Below are 20,077 nucleotides of genomic sequence, written 5' to 3' on the forward strand. Positions count from 1 at the left end.
TGGGGACCAAAGCTTAAAATGAGTATCTTCAGTTAATAAATGAAATAGTAGTGATGCTGTGATTCACGTTAGGTATGATGAGGACAGGTGTGAGGGGGTTAGTAATGTGCTCCCTGCGCTGGGATTGGTGTGACGGGGTATACAGGAGAGGGTTGTATACAACCACAGGAAGGCAGAGAGAAAAACATGTTTTTCGAGGGAGGGATATATAAGCCCTCACTGCACATACACAGCGCATGGCTCTGCTATTCTATCCCCCTCACTGCATACACACATAGCGCACAGAACTACTATATCTGACCCCTCACTGCACACACACGTAGCGCACAGAACTACTATATCTGACCCCTCACTGCACATACACAGCGCATGGCTCTGCTATTCTATCCCCCTCACTGCATACACACATAGCGCACAGAACTACTATATCTGACCCCTCACTGCATACACACGTAGCGCACAGAACTACTATATCTGACCCCTCACTGCACATACACAGCGCATGGCTCTGCTATTCTATCCCCCTCACTGCATACACACATAGAGCACAGAACTACTATATCTGACCCCTCACTGCACACACACAGCGCGTGGCTGACTCCTGGTTGCACACACAGCACACCAATCTAATATTTTGGTACCCGTCACTGCACATACAGTATACAGTACTGGTACTGCTCCTCCATCCTGTACGGTAGTCCTCTCTGCTATTCCTGCACTGACCCCACACACTGCTGTCACTGCACATCCATCTTGCACTGTCTACTATTCCTGCAACAATGACCATGGAATCCTTGACCTCTGGCTACTACGCCTACGACTACTACAACCTTGATTATGACTACGCCAACGAGACGCGGGACACCTGCCCACCGCAGGACCTGTCCTACGCACGCTGGCTCCTCCCCACCCTTTACTCTGCCTTCTTTCTGCTTGGTTCTCTCGGCAACACCATGGTGATCGCCATCTTGTCCGGACGGCGCTCGCGGCTGGCAGACACCTTCATCCTCCATCTCGCAGCCTCCGACCTGCTCTTTGTTCTGACGCTACCCCTCTGGGCCTCCTCCCTGGCTCTGGGCGGACGTTGGCCATTTGGGGTCCACCTCTGCCGTGCTAGTGGCTTCACTATTGCTGTTACCCGCTGCGCCAGCTCCTTGCTCATGGCCGGCATGAGTGTAGACCGATACCTTGCCGTGGTCAGGGGACAGAAGTCACAACCCCTCCGCACCCGGACCTGCTCATTTGGCTCCTGCTGCGCAGTCTGGGTGGTATCCCTCCTCTCTGGCATACCATCCTTTGCCTTCCGGCACCTCGATGATGACAGCGGGGCTTGCGTGGAGCATGAGGGATCATCTCTCCAAGTAGGCCTCAAGATGGCCACCATCCTGCTCACCTTCATCCTGCCCTTGTCTGTGGTGTTGTTCTGCTACTGCTCTGTGACCAGGCGGCTGAGGAGTCATTTTGGAGGCCAACAGGGAGCCCACGTGGGCATGACAAGGCCCCAGCGAGGACACAGCTGGCTGCGTATCGTCTTCTGTGTGGTTGCAGCGTATTCTCTCTCCTGGCTCCCTTACAATGCGCTCAGTGCTGTTGCCGCTGTGTCCCAGCTCGGGCCCGGCCTCCCCTGCCCAACAAGGGTGGCGATACGCCAGGCACTGAGTGCTGCTGCAGCTCTGGCCTTCGCCAACAGCTGCGCCAATCCCCTCATCTACGCCCTGCTAGATTCCGGCTTCCGACGGAGGGCACAGCTGACGCTGATGCGGTTGCCCTCCTCCTGCCACGTGGCTCTGCTCTTCCGCCTCTGTGATTGGAGCCCACGTGCTGCCTCCAGCAGTGCAAAAAGTGGCAGCACCTTCACTGGCAGTGGCTGAGGGTGCGGGAAGGCAGCCATTTTGAACACCAGGTGCATAGAGGGCGAGCCAGGATTGGCACGATCCAGAATCCTTTGCAGCCCCCCCCTGTTTTGGACTACAAGGACTAGAGTGCATTGCCAGCATTAATGTTTAACCTTAAAATTAACCCCTTTCATGCACGTCTCTATTTTGTTACTCTAGATAGAACAAAATATATGTATTATATGCAGAGCAGTGTCTATGTGTGTTATATGCAGATAAATGTGCATCTGTATTATATGCAGAGCAGTGTGCATCTGTATTGTAAATGCAGAGCAATGTATATTTGTATTGTACGCAGAGCAGTGTGTATCTGTAATATACACTGACATGTATTGCTCTCTCTATATATAATTCTGAATATATTTAGATCTGATATCAGAAACACTGATCTGTAAATATGCAGAGAAAGATACATCACTTTAATATGTAGAGTAGAGCAGTGTTTATCTGAATATATAGACAGAGCGAGAGCGAGAGAGAGAGCGAGAGCGTGAGCGAGAGATGCAGAGTAAAACAATACATTGCTAATATGCAGAGCAATATACATAGGGCTTATGTATAATATGCAGTGCAGTGTTTATCTGTATTATATGCAGAGTGGTATACTGTATACATGCAGAGCAAAATCTCTCAAGCATTAAACTGAAACCAAAATACAAATAATCTTACCTGGAATGGTTGTATTCTTTTTCCGGAGTCATAAATAAGTGTGTGGGGAGCACAGGTTTCAGTGTTAGTGGAGAGGAGGGTGCAGGGTGCAGTGTTAGCAGAAAGGAAAGGTGAGTGCAGGATGCAGTGTTAGCAGAGATAGAGGAGAGCACAAGACGTAGTGTTAGCAGAGGATGAAGGGAGCGTAGGGTGCAGTGTTCGCAGAGAGGAGAGCACAGAGTGCAGTGTTAGTAGAGATAGAGAGCACAGGATGCAGTGTTAGCAGAAATAGGGAGCGCAGGATGTAATGCTAGCAGAGAAAGGGAAGCGCAGGGTGTAGTGTTAACAGAGAGGGGGAGCGCAGGACACAGTGTTAGCAGAGAGAGGGGGAGCGCAGGGTGCAGTGTTAGCAGAGAGAGAGGGGAGCGCAGGGTGCAATGTTAGCAGAGAGAGGGGGAGCGCAGGATGCAGTGTAGCAGACAGAGGGGGAGCACAGGGTGCAGTGTTAGCAGATAAAGAGGTGAGCACAGGATGCAGTGTTCGGAGAGAGCGAAGCACAGGATACAGTGTTATCAGAGGTGAAGGAGAGTGCAGGATGCAGTGTTAGGAGAGAAAGGAGCGCAGGTTTATGTGTTAGAAGTGGGAGAAGGGAGCGCAAGACAGTGTTAGCAGAGAGGGGAGCTCAGGGTGCAGTGTTAGCAGAGAGGGGTGCTCAGGGTGCAGTGTTAGCAGAGAGGGGAGCTCAGGGTGCAGTGTTAGCAGATAGAAGGGAGAGCAGAATTTAGTGTTAGCAGAGTAAGAAGGGAGCACAGGATGCAGTGTTAGCAGAGATAGAGGAGAGCGCAGGATACAGTGTTAGCAGAAATAGAGGGGAGCACAGGATGCAGAGTTAGCAGAAATAGAGGAGAGCGCAGGATGCAGTGTTAGCAGAAATAGAGGGGAGCACAGGATGCAGTGTTAGCAGAAATAGAGGGGAGCACAGGGTGCAGTGTTAGCAGAAATAGAGGGGAGCACAGGGTGCAGTGTTAGCAGAAATAGAGGGGAGCACAGGGTGCAGTGTTAGCAGAAATAGAGGGAAGCACAGGGTGCAGTGTTAGCAGAAATAGAGGGAAGCACAGGGTGCAGTGTTAGCAGAAATAGAGGGAAGCACAGGATGCAGTGTTAGCAGAAATAGAAGGGAGCACAGGATGCAGTGTTAGCAGAAATAGAGGGAAGCACAGGGTGCAGTGTTAGCAGAAATAGAGGGAAGCACAGGATGCAGTGTTAGCAGAAATTGAAGGGAGCACAGGATGCAGTGTTAGCAGAAATAGAGGGGAGCACAGGATGCAGTGTTAGCAGAAATAGAGGAGAGCGCAGGATGTAGTGTTAGGAGAGGAAGGAGCGCAGGATACAGTGTTAGCAGTGGGAGAGGGGAGCGCAAGATAGTGTTAGCAGAGAGGTGAGTTCAAGGTGCGGAGTTAGCAGATAGATGGGGGAGCAGAATTTAGTGTTAGCAGAGATACAGGAGCGTGCAGGATGTAGTGTTATGAGAGAGAGAAGTGTAGGATACAGTATTAGCAGAGGCAGAGTGGAGCGCAGGGTTCAGTGTTTGCAGAAGGAGAGGGCGTGGAGGGTGCAATGTTAGCAGAGAGGGGAGCAGAGTGTGTAGTGTTAGCAGAAAGAGAGAGGAGAGCAGGGTGCAGTGTTAGCAAATGGAGAAGGGGCACAGGATGCAGTGTTAGTAGAGGAAGAGAGGAGCGCAGGTACAAGTGTTAGAAGGAGGGGGAAGCACAGGGTGCAGTGTTAACAGTGGTAGAGGTTAGAACAGGATATAGTGTGAGCAGAGGCAGAGTGGAGCGCAGGGTACAGTGTTTGCAGACGGAGAGGGCGTGGAGGGTGCAATGTTAGCAGAGAGGGGAGCAGAGTGTGTAGTGTTAGCAGAAAGAGAGAGGAGAGCAGGGTGCAGTGTTAGCAAATGGAGAAGGGGGCACAGGATGCAGTGTTAGTAGAGGAAGAGAGGAGCGCAGGTACAAGTGTTAGAAGGAGGGGGAAGCACAGGGTGCAGTGTTACCAGTGGTAGAGGGGAGAATAGGATGCAGTGTTAGTTGAGGGATAGGGTAGCTCAAGGGTGTAGTGTTAGCAGAGGGAGAGAGAAACTCAAGATGTAGTGTTAGCGTGTAGAGAGGGGAGCGCAGGATGCAGTGTTAGCAGAACAAGTGGTGCAGGATGCTGTATAAACACCGTCATTCAGTTTGAGACGGGAGAGCAATGTGTTAGGGACTTGCCGATACCCCACAGTACAGCCCTGCATGTCCTCTCTGTCACTGTCCCCTCTCGCTGCGCTGATTTCCAGTGCGAGAAATCTCAGCCACCGCTGCAGATAAACCTTCCCCGTGTCAGGTCTGTGAGAACGTGACCTCTGTGTCACCTTGATGATTCATTTGCCACCGCCAGCATCACCCATTTAAAGTTCCCGTCCTGACTCATTTCTCGCTTTGCCACCTGGACCTCCGGGTTAAATGTCTGAAATCCTTTATTTCTCACGCTCAGGCTGGCCCTGGCTTACATACCCAGAGTACTACTAACACTCTTTATATATGTAGCCAGGTCCCCTCAGGCTCCCCGGTTCATTGTCTCCCTCTCCTTTACTTCTGCCAGGGTGGGGGCTACTGCAGGGGCGAGTGTGTCGCCGGGGTCTCCCGGCGACGTCAGAGGCAAGGCGCCACCATCTTTACTGTGTCCGCGCATGCGCAGAAAAGACACGGCGGCCATTTGCGGTTGGCGATAGGCACGCGCAGACGCGATGCAGCGGCCATTACAGTGAAGGAGAAGTGGCAGCAGAGGCGCTCCGTAGCGGAGGGCCAGCCCCAGTTCGCGCATGTGCAGTTAGGGCGATGCGGCGGCCATTACATGAGTGTGCAGGTACCAGGAGACTCGCGCATGCGCAGTGCAGATCGCGCACGCGGCCCCAATGCAAAAGAGGTCTGCAAGGGACTACCAGTCCCAGGATGCTTAGGGGCATACAGGTCACCTGACGCCAGGGAGCCAATAGGGCTACAGGATTCCCTGAGGGGGAAGGATATGATTAGCGCGCTCAAACAGAGGAAGTTAGTTGGAGCTGGGAAACAGACAGGGGAGGGTGGGTATGTGCAGGGAGCAAGTGGCTCCTGCACTAGGCCAGACATCCCCCTTAGGCCCCAGCTAGGCCCCAACTCACCTCAGCTTGTGGTTGCTGCAGGTGCTCCCCTTAGGATAGGGACAGGGTCCTGTAGAACCTAGACAAGTGAGGGTCCAGCCAGGAAGCGTGGATATCCTGGCCTTGTGTTGAAGGTGAATTATCCTCTGCCGTAGCAGAGGTAGAGACTGTCCAAAGGTGGATCACTCCATGCGGGAGCCACCCACCGTTGAGAAAGAGGCGGAGGTGCCTTCGATTATCTCCTAGAGCAAGGGATTCCAAGCAAGCATCTGCGCATCCGGGTGTGGACATACCCGACAGGAACCACCATCTCTACACGTGCACCAACCAGTATACCTTATCTAGTACGGCGCTGATCACGCCTAAGGTTGGGGTTGTGGATCTCTTGTGTGACTCTTGGGACTTGGGGTACACAGCGTTGGGTGGGATACAAAGTTCTGCGAGGTGACCGGGTAGTTGTGCCATTAGTGTTACAGAGTGACACCGTTGATGATATGTAATTGTTCTGTTGTTCAGCATATACAGTAAACTGTTTTATATATATATACTCCGGTGTATTGGTTACTGTATGTGGGTCCTGTGTCAGGGGTCATTCTACCCTTAGAATCCTACACAGGTGGAGGTGCTGTACATTGTGAGTATCGATCCAGAGGATACACCCCAGGCTCTCACTGGCAGAGGTTCAGGCCTCCTGTGAACCTGACAGGTAAAGCACCACACATAGTAATACATATAGACTCCCATCACATGCACTCTATCTGCGATTGGGGGGGGTTGACAGTGTTACATTTGGAGGTGCTGCTGAGATCAGACCTGGGGTGCCCAATAGCTGTAGAATACCCAAAAGTGCCAGAAATATGTTACTACCCTCAATCCACGAGGTCCATACTTGGGCCTGCCAAGATAAGGTACTGCCTAGTCACGTGGTGGTAGTAGGTAGTTCTCACTCATGTGGGCATGATTGAAATTTGTGAGGCCACAGGAACCAGGAAGCGGACCTCTGCCTGGGGTGAATGCAGCAGGTCTCAGGAACAAGGTAAGGCTGGCACTGGAGGTCCAGCGCTTCAGCGCAGGAACCAGATAGCAGACCTCTGCCTGGGGTTAATGCAGCAGGTCTCAGGAACAGGGTAAGGCTGGTACTGGAGAGCCAGCGCTTCAGCACGGGAACCAGGAAGCGGACCTCTGCCTGGGGTGAATGCAGCAGGTCTGAGGAACAAGGCAAGACTAGCACTGGGGATTCAGTGCTTCAGTACAGGAACCAAATAGCAGACGCCTGCCTGGGGTGAATGCAGCAGGTCTCAGGAACAAGGCAAGGCTAAGGCAATGTAGCGTGTGGCAAACACAGTTACATCCAAGTGAATCTTGGGTTATGCTCAGCAATGAGGAAAATGGAAAGCCCAGTATAAGAAGGGCAGATAACCAATCCCAAGACAGGGGTGTGTGGGAATTCCAATTGATTCCTAATGTCACGTGACGCGGGATATTTCAATGCATAGGAGATACCGACACCCTATAACGGGGCCTGTATCTCGGGAAGCAGGGGGTCCCCGAGGCTGAAATCAATGCAGTTCAGCTCAGGAGACCCCCTTCTCCCGCACACTATTAATAAAAATTACATTAAAGCAGCTTCATTACCTTAGTGGATAACCGCTAAGGCAATGGAGGGGTTAAGGCACAATATCTGCTTTATAGAGGGCAGAGGGGGTGAGTGAAGTGGGTACTTTTCCCTTCATTCACCCCCTCTGTCCCCATGTCTGGTCACTCTTTGATAAAGCACCCTTCGGGTGAGAAACGTGTCAGAGGACCTTTTTTGCCATTTCTTGCTAATATGCGCATTTAATAAATTATCTTAGTTTTGGACACAAGCCCCCAGCCCTACTTTTTTGCTGTGATCAGTTCCTACTCTATTCCTCCTCTCATCTACTTCCGTACTGAAGCACGCCACGCCATTCCGAGACCATAGAGACGTCATTACCGTGAGTGTACATTCTCCGACAGCCAGTGTATCATCTTACGGCTCCAGCCGCCTACACCGCCGGGTTGATGTCCGTGTACCATACGGGGTGAGTGTAGTTTCCATCTTCACTAACCCCCGGTCACACGGTTTAAGATTCCCCATTTCGGTTTGTAACGGGGCTACATTGTGAGCAGGACTTTTTATTGTTACATATATATACACATATGGTGCAGTGTCGGTTACTGTTTCATGGCTTACATTGTCTCGGACTTGCTGTTGATATTATGACTCTGTGTTGATATACCTAGTAGCACCAGTGTAGGTGAAGATCCTTACTTCTCCTAGTCCTACTATAAACATTACAATATGTTAGAATCACCAATACACAACCCACCCCTTTGCCCCACATGAAACCATAATTTTTTTTTTTAAAACAGGATTCATACCAGAGGCCTGCGGTGGTCCCCGGGTGGTGCCCATGGGTATCCGGGGGCCCTAACGGGGTCCTTGGGAGGTCCCCATGGGTGCTGCAGATCCCCAGGTCATCCCCATGGGTGTCTGGGGGCCCCACAAGGGTCCCCGGGTGGTTCCCGTGGGTGTCCGGGGGTCCTCGGGTGGTCCCTGTGGGTCCCCGCTAGCCTGCAGTACCAATCCTGTTGTAAAAAAAATAAATGTGGCATACAATTCCATTAATACACCTCCGCCCCACCAAACACATACAGTAATGTGCAAAATAACTATTATCCAGATATGGATGATAGCTCATTTACCCATTATTAAAACAAACATTATTAACCAGTCAGCAATAATAATGTAAATAAAAACCTTTCCACTTACCCCTGACCTTCTGAAGGGTGTCCTCGTCAGCATACTGCAGGGCCATGTCCTCCGTTGCCAGAAATAATACATGAAATAAAATAATCTAATGGGGAGGTGTATATATTGAAGCGGTTAGCAGCTAAGTTAATGAAGTTAACTGTAAATGCATTTTTATTTCATGGGATTGATGCCGGGGGTCTTCGGTGCTGATATTAATAGATATCAGCTCCAGAGACTCCCGGCATGAATACGATGCAAGAAAAATTTATTTATTTTTCTAAGTTTAGTCTCGCTGCTTATCGGCAACTTCTCACCACCTTCTTGCCAACTTTTCCTAGCGACGCGATTTGGAGAGGAAATATAATAATAATAATAATAATAATAGCATGTTTTTGTATAGCGCTTCTAGTTATACGTAGCGCTTTACAGAGACATTTTGCAGGCACAGGTCCCTGCCCCGTGGAGCTTACAATATATGTTTTTGGTGCCTGAGGCACAATAAGATAAAGTGACTTGCCCAAGGTCACAAGGAGCCAACATCGGGAATTGAACCAGGCTCCCCTGCTTCAAACTCTCAGTGCCAGTCTGTGTCTCTACTCACTGAGCCACTCCCTCTCCCATATCGCAATTCTAGAGCGGCGATTTGCCTCGATAAGCTAATCGGGGCTACTAGAATAGCACGAGTTTGAGAAACTGGCGATAAGTGGCTTATCACCGCGCGTTTGGCTATTTTTTTTTTCTCTGCAAAAAAAAATTGCCGAAAAGGTCTCTTATTGCTGACTTATCGGGGCTTACTGTATTGATGTAGGCTTTTTTGGAGATAAGTTGGCGATAAGTGCCTTATCGCTTCTTATAGCATAGGCCCCAAAGTGTCTGTTGAAAAGTTCCTGGCGCCCTTCTATTCTATTGTTCCTGCACTTCATTCTAAACAGCCTTGGCCTGACCCCACACAAAGACGACCCTGAGATAAGAGGTAACCAACTGAGCTAACACTCTATGAGCAGGTCTAAACCCTGTCAGGGAGAGTATAAGTGACTGTTATTCATGTACACCCTATCTCTATGCAGCTGGGTGGGATAGGGGTGTTACATTAACTAACATTGTCCCCCTGTGAACCCCATCTTCTGAATGACATGGAGGTGTGACTGCTTCCCTCCACGCTGTCCTCCAGAACAGCTTCTGTGGAACGACTCCTTGGTTGTGAAGCTTTTTCTTCCTCTTCTTCCACTTGATCACCCCAAGTACTGTGCAGAACCTCAAAACGACCTTTTCTTATTTCTGGCAGTGATAGATCTAAATTTAGGGGTGGGAACGCTGATCCTCAAGGGACACCAACAGGCCAGGTATTAGGGATATCCCTACTTCAGCATAGGTGGCTCAATCAGAAGGCTGTCAACGACTGGCCTGTAGGTGGCACTTGAGGAGTGGAGTTGGCCACTCCTGATCTAAATGTTTCTTCCTTTTCCACCTGAAATCCATCATCTTGCGCACTGCCTGATGTACATTCCATGACAGCTGGGCTTTATATCTCGTGCAAGCTTCCCTTGTTTGCTGGTGCTTCTTTGGAATGTTAATAGTAGGACATCTATTTTGTAATTGTACGGTGGTTGTACCATTCGTATCCATCAGGGTTGGACTTTCTTTGGTAGATAGGCTTTCTGTAGTGGCTGCTGGGATGTCTCCCGTTAAATTTTCCTCAGTTGTAGGTGACATTTCTTTGCTCATATTTATGTCAATAGAAACTTGCCTCACAGGTGCAGTCAACCCCTGTCTTAGTGACTTGTCGATATCTTCTCTTATACGGTATATGTTTCCCAGATCAGGGTTGTTGTGCTGTGTATTTGTACATTCTCTGAAGGTATCCACTCTGAAGGTATGTCCACTCTTTGAACACAGGTTACAGACTACGTCCTTATTACAGTCCACTTTTGTGTGCCCGAGTACTCCATATAGTGAGTATTTTAATTTATCCCAGCAGATGCCTGATGGAATCACATTTGTAGCACACTTGTGAGAAGAACGTTCCTCTCTCAGTCTCCGGATACAACACGTGGTAAATGCTGAGTAGTGTTTTCCCTTTGCCATAGTTTCACCCTGACATTCCAATCGCCATTCTAGGTTTCTTTATTATAGATTTTATTTACGTGTGTATAACACTGTGGATTGACTTTGTAGATAGAACATTATATCTGACAAGAATAGCAGGGTCAGTGTTAATACTATAGATTAAGACAATTGAATAATTTGCAGATTTTCCCAGACTATTTGCTCCTTAGTTTTGTGAAATTGTTCCCAGAATACATTCGACTTCAGTAATAATATAAAGCTAACGTTGAATATGTGAACGCATGGAGCATGTATTAGTGCATAGATTTCATTATCTGCAAACCCCATAAAGGGCCTCATGCAGTAAGCGTCGATTAAGTGAAATCGGCAAGCTTACCGATTAGTCATGTTAATGGCGATTTTTCCTCTCCGTATGCAGTAAGTGCCGAATACATTCAAAATCAACCCGAAAACAAATCCGCCCACTCTCACGATGATTAGCCGATCACACACAGGTGTATCGGCGTGCGTGGCGGGGTGCTGATAGGTTGCCCAATCACAAATCTTGCTGAATCAGGCGAAACAAGCATGTTTTGGATTGCGCGCCATATTTAAAGGCAACGTGTACTGCTAATCATTCTCTGTGTTGTTGGGAGTGAGAGAGAGAGAGACGCACAGAGCTGGCTGATTGAACATTTGCATATTGACGGAGAGACTTGTTGTGTATTGGGTGAGCTTTGTCCATTGTTGTTTTGTTTACATTTTTGTCTTGTTTTATATGTGGAAGTGTTTCGTGTGATTGGCTGTACATTTATTGTCTATTTTTTGTGAGTGCTGGAAGTATGCCCGCAAAGCGTGGGAAGAGTGATGCTGGTGGGAGTGGGAGTGCTACTCGTGCGAGTACGCGTCGGAGTGAACGTACTGTTCAGGGGAGTGATGTTGCTGGTGCACCGAGTGGTGTTGCTGGGAGTGGGAGTGTTGTTGCTGGGAGTGGGAGTGCTGTTGCTGGGAGTGGGAGTGCTGTTGCTGTGAGTGGGAGTGCTGTTGCTGTGAGTGGGAGTGTTGTTGCTGGGAGTGGGAGTGCTGTTGCTGGGAGTGGGAGTGCTGGTGCTAGGAGTGGGAGTGCTGGTGCTAGGAGTGGGAGTGCTGGTGCTGTGAGTGCTGCTGGTGGCGCAGTTGCTGATGGGGTGGATGGTGGTGGCGTGCTTGCTGGTGGGCAGCTTTTGGAGTCTCTTCCATTGGAAGAAGGAGAGTCCAGTCAGCACCAGCCAAGCTCTGACCCTAAACCTGCTCGGAAGAAACGTGTGGAGAAGCCACGTAATCCTCGCTTCAATGACCAGGAAAATACAGCTCTTGTCACTGGCATTCTGGAGCACTATGACAGTATATATGGACATTTACTAGGTAAGTGTACCTTTACATTTATTATTCAAATACATGTAATCCTAGGTCATCTGAGTTTTGTTCATATGCAAATATGGGTTCAGAATATCTTTCTATGTTAATTAGTCTGGAAACACAGCTTTTTATCATGCCTTACAAGGACAACTAATCACAGGCGGTCAATTTGCCATAACTGCATACAATATGAATGCAACCTTGCTTACATGTATAGGTTTAGTAGTGAATGCTCATGTGCTTCACATATTACACATAAAACAGCATGTTTGCTATCTCTTGGAACAGCTAGCAGTGTAGGAAACTGGTGCTTCTATTATTATTAATTTACCTCATATATTTTATATGTTTTTCAAGGGCGGACAAGTTCAGCAAGCAGAAAAGAAATGTGGGACACAATAGTCATTGGTGTCAATGCGTGTGGGAATCATGTGAGGGACAAGCGGAATTGTCACAAGAGATTTGATGATATTAGGTCCAAATTGAAAAAGAAAATACAACACCAACGCGTGCATGCTACTGGCACTGGAGGTGGGCCGACACCACAACGTCTCATATTAAGTCCATTGGAGGAGCTGCTTCGGGCAAAATTACTTCCCGTCGTCGTGGAAGGCTTACCTGGTGACCGTGATATAGGAATTTATCCCTCACAATTTCCACCAGGTGAGAAATATTAATGTACTAGGCGTGTCGTTGCTTACAGTTATTTTGCATATTTACACTGCTTTTTATACTGTCTTCACAATATAAGCATACCTGCATCTATATATGTATATGTCTGATTCTGTATATATATATATCTCAAAATAGACATATATGTTGTAGTCCTACTAAAAGCAGTAACTAATATAGCACGTGCCATTGTGTGCTCATTTACATGTGAATTCCCAAAATGCATTGCTGCAGTGGAAGCAATTGATGGTGGCCGAAGATGGGGAACAACAGGGTAGTACACATGTGTAACACATGTTAATGAGAAATTATTACTAGCTACAGGTATAGAACATAAATATGTATAATATTATTGTGTATTTTATTTAATGTACTCCGACAAACATGACATTACTGCCTATTTTAAGCATGCATCAAATATATTGCATGCAACGGCCTACAAACATCACTTGCACTAACACATCTATAGTTGTTTATGAAAAGGTCCATTTTTGCTTTAAGTCATATACAGACAGCATAATGAGGCACACGTATCATATTTTATGTCATTGTTTTCATAACTTAAAAACTGCACACGACTATTTAGCTCATCTACCATTGTGTTAAAGCAGCTGCAATTAATATCTCATCACAGCATACACTTCAACAGAGGGGGTGGGGTTCAGCACACACACTAATTACAGCCTCATTTTAGGGTCAACTTAGTTCACACCATTTTCACCTGTTTCAAGTAATTGAAAGGTGTGGCTGATTAGGCTTTTTGGGGAAGGGAATACCGTTCTTACAACCTGACTAGCACAACTGAAGTTAATCACACTCATTTGAAAGCTTCACTTTAGCTACTAAATGCCCCAACAACTCATTACTTATCAAAGCGTACGTCACACATTAGTTCACTCATATCTATAGTTGAACTACTATCAACGACACATTATCACACACAGCATGTGTTGTCTTGTTGAGTCACAGCCACATTCAGGTGTGCCACATCTTCTATTAATGTACCACACATATCCTCTACCAAAAACAACACTTTTTGCAATATGACCACCTTCATGATAACCATTGTGAATGGTCATCTCATGATAGTTATGTACATTATGATACTGATATCACTACACAACATATGATTTTTATGTACAAATTTAATCTATTTATCCTCACGCATTACTGCAGAAACATAGTATGTTTTATGTTAGGGAACTCAAAAGTTCTAAGTACGCAGGCATGTACATTGTTATTACAACTATTTATGTTCACTTTCACACACACATTTTGGGTTAAGGAAATGATGCTGTTAGGTACTCATAAATACAGAACATACAATAACTGTTTGTTCAATATTTACACATGTAAATGTAAAACTTATGTTATTGTTATATATAGTTGCCCCTGAAGGACATGTGTCACCTGAGAGGGAACAAGTGTCTTCACCTGGGTCAGCCAGCTCAACACACCTAGAAGGTGAGTGTATCAGTTGGTGGCCATATAATATGTGCTCTTCTATATGTTATGTTGTCATGTTCATTAATTGTTTTGCACATGTTCTTTAAATACGATTACTTAGTGTATGTGAAAATGAAGTGTAAGCCAACATGTATTGTGTTAGTGATGTTAACTATCATGTAGGAGTTGTGAGTTTACAGCAAGTTTTCATTCACTCATATTTCATACTGAGTCCAAACATTATTCTTAAGTCAAGGTAGTTTTTAATGTGAGGTTATAAAACGTATGGAAACATGTTAGTTGTTTCTTTTGACACAGTAGAATTACATAGTAACACAGCAGAGATTAACATGCCATTTAATAATGTGTACATTTATTTGTAGAACATGATGAAGAGGATTATGATGATGATGATGATGATGCCGCCGCCGCCGCCATAGACACACAAATACAAGCAAGTGACCATGAAGAGGTTCCAATTGAAACTGTTTTACCGCCAAAACGTCCAGCAAATACCACATATGATGCAATTGTAGCTTCTGAGGGAAAAATTGTGGAAGCAGAAAATCGTCGCCATTCTGACCTGATGACAGTGCTGGAAAGGATGATTGCACTGCAAGAAGAAACAGTTTCACAATTGGCACATCTCCACAGAGTCTTCATTGAAGTGCCTAAACAGTTGCAAAAAATCAACACCTCATTCGAAGCATTAGTTGTTCAGCAAACACAAGCTAATTACTGGAGAATGACTAATGTACCACAATTCAACACTTCACAGGCAGGATCTGTTCATGCAGGTCAGTTTTCACCACATTCATCTGATATTCATTCACCAGGCCCAAATGTTACCGGTCAAGTAGCAGACATTGCTGTGCAGGTTCCTGATGACATCCTACCGCTGCCATCTGTACAAATTCAGCAGCAGACACCTACAAAGGAGGCGACAAAAACAAAACAAGACACACATGAAACAGACCAACCATCACTTGTGCAGTGTCTACCAACTTGCTCACATGTGTCAGTGGGCACAAGCCCTGTCCGTGAACAGTCACTACCCAAAAGCCCTGTAGGTGAATCGCTGCCCAAAAGCCCTGTAGGTGAATCGCTGCCCAAAAGCCCTGTAGGTGAATCACTGCCCAAAAGCCCTGTAGGTGAGTCACTGGCCACAAGCCCTGTAGGTGAGTCACTGGCCACAAGCCCTGTAGGTGAACAGTCACTACCCAAAAGCCCTGTAGGTGAGTCACTGCCCAAAAGCCCTGTAGGTGAATCACTGCCCAAAAGCCCTGTAGGTGAGTCACTGGCCACAAGCCCTTCCCGTGAAGTGCCAGAGGCCACTCAAAGTGGCTCTGTTGTGCCTAAAGTTGGTGGCAAAAGAAAAAGGAAAATTCAAGAGACAACAAGCAGGCCTGTTACTCGCTCGCAAAAGGAACAAAAAAAATAAATGTTATAATTCAGAAAATATGTCTTTGGCCTTGTTTTGTTGACTTCAGATTATCTAATTACTATTGTATGTATGCTGAAGACTGTGTTGTTTCCAAACTTTCAAGTATGTTCTTGTACACGTGAAGATTTGGAAATGTTAACACTCCTAATTAATGAATAGTGTTATAAATATTTATGTTTTAATCGTCTGTTCAGTAATGGTCCACCAGGAGCCAGTTGCTAAGTTTAGAGAAGCTGCCATTGACTTTGCAGCAAAACATTGCATTTGGGTGTGTTAATTGATGTAATCATTGCATGTGCATATTATTTTCATGCAATTATAAAAGCACATATTTAACTGCAAACATCTTTCTTGTACGTGTACAGCAGGATTTTGTGTTAAATATTACTTACCTTTGGTGGCCATTGTAATGTTGTCCTTTAATCATTTATGTGTTCTTGTTTCAAGAACATCTCTGAATTTATACTAAAATATATGTAGTATGTATTGATATATGCACACACACACACACACAGACACACACTGTGTGTGTGTGTGTGTGTGTGTGTGTGTGTGTATATATAGTACTATCTAAACTGGTATAGATGTATTTACAAAAAACATACACTTCATGCTTCCTTGTGAAAACACACTATTTTAATAATACAGGCCTAATGTTTGACAAATATACTAAGTGTGAGCCTCTAACATTATTGGGTGCAAACAAATGTTTATTACTTAATTCACTCATGTTTATCACCATTTAAATAGGTTTCATACAAGGCCTACTTACTGCCATCAATATGTTGTGTGTACTCCTGCAATATAAAAAAAAAAAAAAAAACAATATTTATATATATATATATATATATATATATATATATATATATATATATATATATATATATACATATATACATATATATATACACACACACACACACACACACACACACACACACACACACACACACACACACACACACACACACACACACACACACACACACACACACACACACTATACATATAGTACAATATACACTTTATATATATATAAATATATATTTTTATGAGAGAGATATATTTATATATATATAGATACACACGTATTTAAACTCATGCAGACAGGTAGTTAACCAGAAGTTCAAATACACACAGAAATGTATGTGGGAAAAAAACATTTCATTTTGCAGGTGTGTGTATTTACTGATATGGCTGTCTAAGCACTATTTTCACACAGTGCTCTTTGTTATTTTTCTAGAAAACTCAATGTTACTGAAATAAAAGTGTAGGAATGTTTTCACAAACGAGATAAAAAAATGATACATGTTTTTCCCACATTCGCCTATCACTAACCACTAAAGTTAAACCAATTAAAAGGACACATCCAATTGGCGTTTGAAATAAGGAGTAAAAGTAGTTACTTTTGTTGACTTTGAAAACGAAATACAGGAATTTGTTAGCCATTGAGCAGAATCATTTTGATGAGCAAAGAAGACAGAACTGCACACATCTTTTGTGCTACTCTGACATGGCTGATGAATTCGTTAACCATATGAATCCCCTCTTAGGTTATAAGTACATGGTTTCAGAAGCAATTTTGAACAGTCGCGGACACAAAGCAAGCACACGCCAAATCTATGATTTGATTCGAGCTAAATATCCTTATTACCAAGTCCGTAGGCATGCGCGGAATTTTAATTCCTCAATAAGATTCACTTTATCAACTAATGACTTTTTTGAACGTGTGCAGGATAAGCTAGAACACACCTATGGTTTCTGGAAGATTGCAAAGGAAAAGCATTTTACCCTGAAAGAGGGCACATATATTGTTGTGAAAGGCATATTTATTCCTAATGCCAATAGCAATGGATCCGCTACTACTGTTCCGTGTGAATCGATACCTGCTGCAATATCTGCACCCTCCATTCCTGAAACCCACATTGTACAACAACAAAAGTACTATGATTATGTACCAAGCCTTTCAGCTGAAAATGCATTGGAATGGGAACCCGAAGAAATGAACCTACCTCCCGACCAATTGTTTGAAGAAAGCAGTGGCGATTCCTATGAGCGCTTCATGGAGGAGATGTGTGTCATACTGGATTCAGCGGGTGGGTCAAGCGTGGATGAAAATGCCTTGCATTTCTGGAGCGAGCAGTTGCAGCCAGACGAAGAGTTAATTCTAGAAGAATGGTAAATATAACAACCGTTATGCGTTGACTGTGCGTTTAAATGTTTTTTTTTTTTTTTTAACCACCATTTTCCCTTTCAATGCGTGGATACAGCGTAACATTGCAGACTGCATAACATGTAGCGATCACAAAGAAATTGTTGCCGAATACAATATAGTATAACCTGAAAGAGTAGTACACATTGCTGACGGAATAAATATACGTACTTTCCTATCCCTTTAACCATATTAGCAACATTTTAACATAACTATAACACATACCTGTTTTGTTATCATGCAACATTTAAAAGCGGGTCCCCCACGTATGACGTGGGACCCTTGTCATGGCCCAAGGCGTCCTTAAAAAGGATTACGGATGTAAGTCCCGCCCCCAAGCGACGTGCGCGCCTCAAAGCCTATTGGCTGTCATGTTTTGTTATAGTAACGGTAACTGCAGTGTGTCATGTGTGCGGCTCAGTGTTTGTAGGCGTCAACTGGGCGTTAGCCGAATGTTAATTGAGTGGGAGGAGTGTTAGCGTGCGTTTCACGCTGGTTTAACATGACGTCACACGTATTGCATTTGCGCATTGTGTTATCGGCCGTCCTTTCTGTCCAAACACGTCTGTTTAAAAAGAATACAGATGTACTCGTTTAGAACGAATGTAGTTTCGTATTCATTGTATTTGAAATAAAGATTTTATGTTTAATGGTATTTCCAAGATGTATTGAACGCACAACGTACGCTTTGTTTTGCGCATGCGCTAACAGTTAGTGCAGCCAAGCGTGAAGTGCGTGCGCACACTAAGATGTGCGCGCACATTTTTCAGTATACAGGCAACGTTCACTTCATATACATAGTTATGCCTGCTACAAATTTAAAGAAACATTACATACTGATGTACACTTGTACTTCTAACATATAAGTGAGTGACGTGTGTATGTACACAATCATATAGAGCTGTGTAACGCGTTGTCACGGATACATATATAGTAAGGTGCCATATTTGACCATCATGTGTTTGCTGTATTTCAGAGATGTCAGGGAAGATACAATCGGATCAATGTATGATTTCAGAAGAGTCTACCTTTATATGAGATGATTGTGAGGAGGAGTCACCGACTACTATACTACATATGGAACTAATTTTATATTGCTTGCAGCGCTTATTAACAAACAATTAAAAATGTGATACCCTTATGCCTATATTTCATAAGCACTTAATTAACATAATGATGTTGCAAAATAGTGCCTCATGAATTTTTATTGAGTGTTCTTTAATGACTACTATCATTTTATGGCATGGTGTGTTTTATATATAACAACCATTCCCACTCTGCTAACACATTTGTGTATTCTATTGTGTAATGGAACGTATGACTGTCGAAACTATGTAACAATAATAATAAGAGTAATAATAATTATAATATGAGCATGTTCATGTATAGCGCTGCTAGTTGTACACAGCGCTTTACAGACACATTTTTCAGGCTGAGGTCCCTGGCCCGTGGAACTTACTATTTATTTTTTGGCGCCTGAGGCACAGGGAGATAAAGTGACTTGCCCAAGGTCACAAGGAGCCGACACCGGGAATTGAACCAGACTCCCCTGCTTCAAACTCTCAGTGCCAGTGTGTGTCTTTACTCACTGAGCCACTCCTTCTCCCAATGTAAAGGACACTTACAACCAACTAGCCATTTATTGTTAAAAATCTCTTGTTACATGGGTATGTTGATAAAATGGTTTGGGACTGTAGCAAATAATGTTATTGGCCAGATGTTGTGGTCCCCTACAATGCATGAAGTTCTGAATATGACATCAACATCATGTAATGAAGTACGTTTCTGTGTATATTTCATTAACCTAACTAACTATAGTTTACTGTGTTTATTAAACGTTATAAAAATACATAGTATAGTCAATATGATGATATAAGCTACCATAATAAAGCTGGTGTTATCATTTGTCGGTGTTATACATGGATCCTACACAAATTGATACAGACACAAACAGTTGTCTTAAAAAGTGTGTCTATGCTAATGTGCACGTGATTGACGTTACAATTGTGAGAATACTTGATAATTATCATCATGATAATGATGAAGTGACGTGATTTATATTCCAAAAATATTACCAACATTGTCATATTGGTAAATTATAAATGCTAAATGACAGTAACATTAGCGACAAATTTGTCTTCTCTGTTAACAGTTTAACACTTGGTACATGTAGGACACATCCACACACGTGTGACTTATACATACACATGTCACAAATTTAAATTAATGTTGACTATTAATTCCTAGCATTACAAAACACCAACATTGCTAAATATAAGATGTAGTACGCATTGTTGTGATTGCAGGCATTCATGCATGGAGTTTTATGATCAGTCAATTTCATCCGTGATGAATGATCTCCCGT

General features: G+C 44.6%; 2 protein-coding genes across 2 annotated transcripts; both read left to right on the plus strand.

Annotated features, from left to right (window-relative positions):
• The first annotated feature begins 407 nt into the window (after positions 1–407).
• On the plus strand, positions 408–2,558 carry GPR25 (G protein-coupled receptor 25). The gene has a single exon (XM_075614012.1). The coding sequence runs from the start codon at positions 780–782 to the stop codon at positions 1,869–1,871; it is 1,092 nt and encodes a 363-aa protein (XP_075470127.1). The 5' UTR covers positions 408–779; the 3' UTR covers positions 1,872–2,558.
• An 11,419-nt stretch (positions 2,559–13,977) lies between these two features.
• Positions 13,978–15,497, plus strand: LOC142503229 (uncharacterized). The gene is made up of 2 exons (XM_075615389.1): positions 13,978–14,074; positions 14,440–15,497. Exons 1-2 carry the CDS (start codon positions 13,978–13,980, stop codon positions 15,495–15,497), a joined length of 1,155 nt encoding a protein of 384 aa, XP_075471504.1.
• Positions 15,498–20,077: the final 4,580 nt, after the last annotated feature.

This window comes from Ascaphus truei, chromosome 9 (assembly GCF_040206685.1).
Source record: "Ascaphus truei isolate aAscTru1 chromosome 9, aAscTru1.hap1, whole genome shotgun sequence".
NCBI classification, from domain to species: domain Eukaryota; kingdom Metazoa; phylum Chordata; class Amphibia; order Anura; family Ascaphidae; genus Ascaphus; species Ascaphus truei.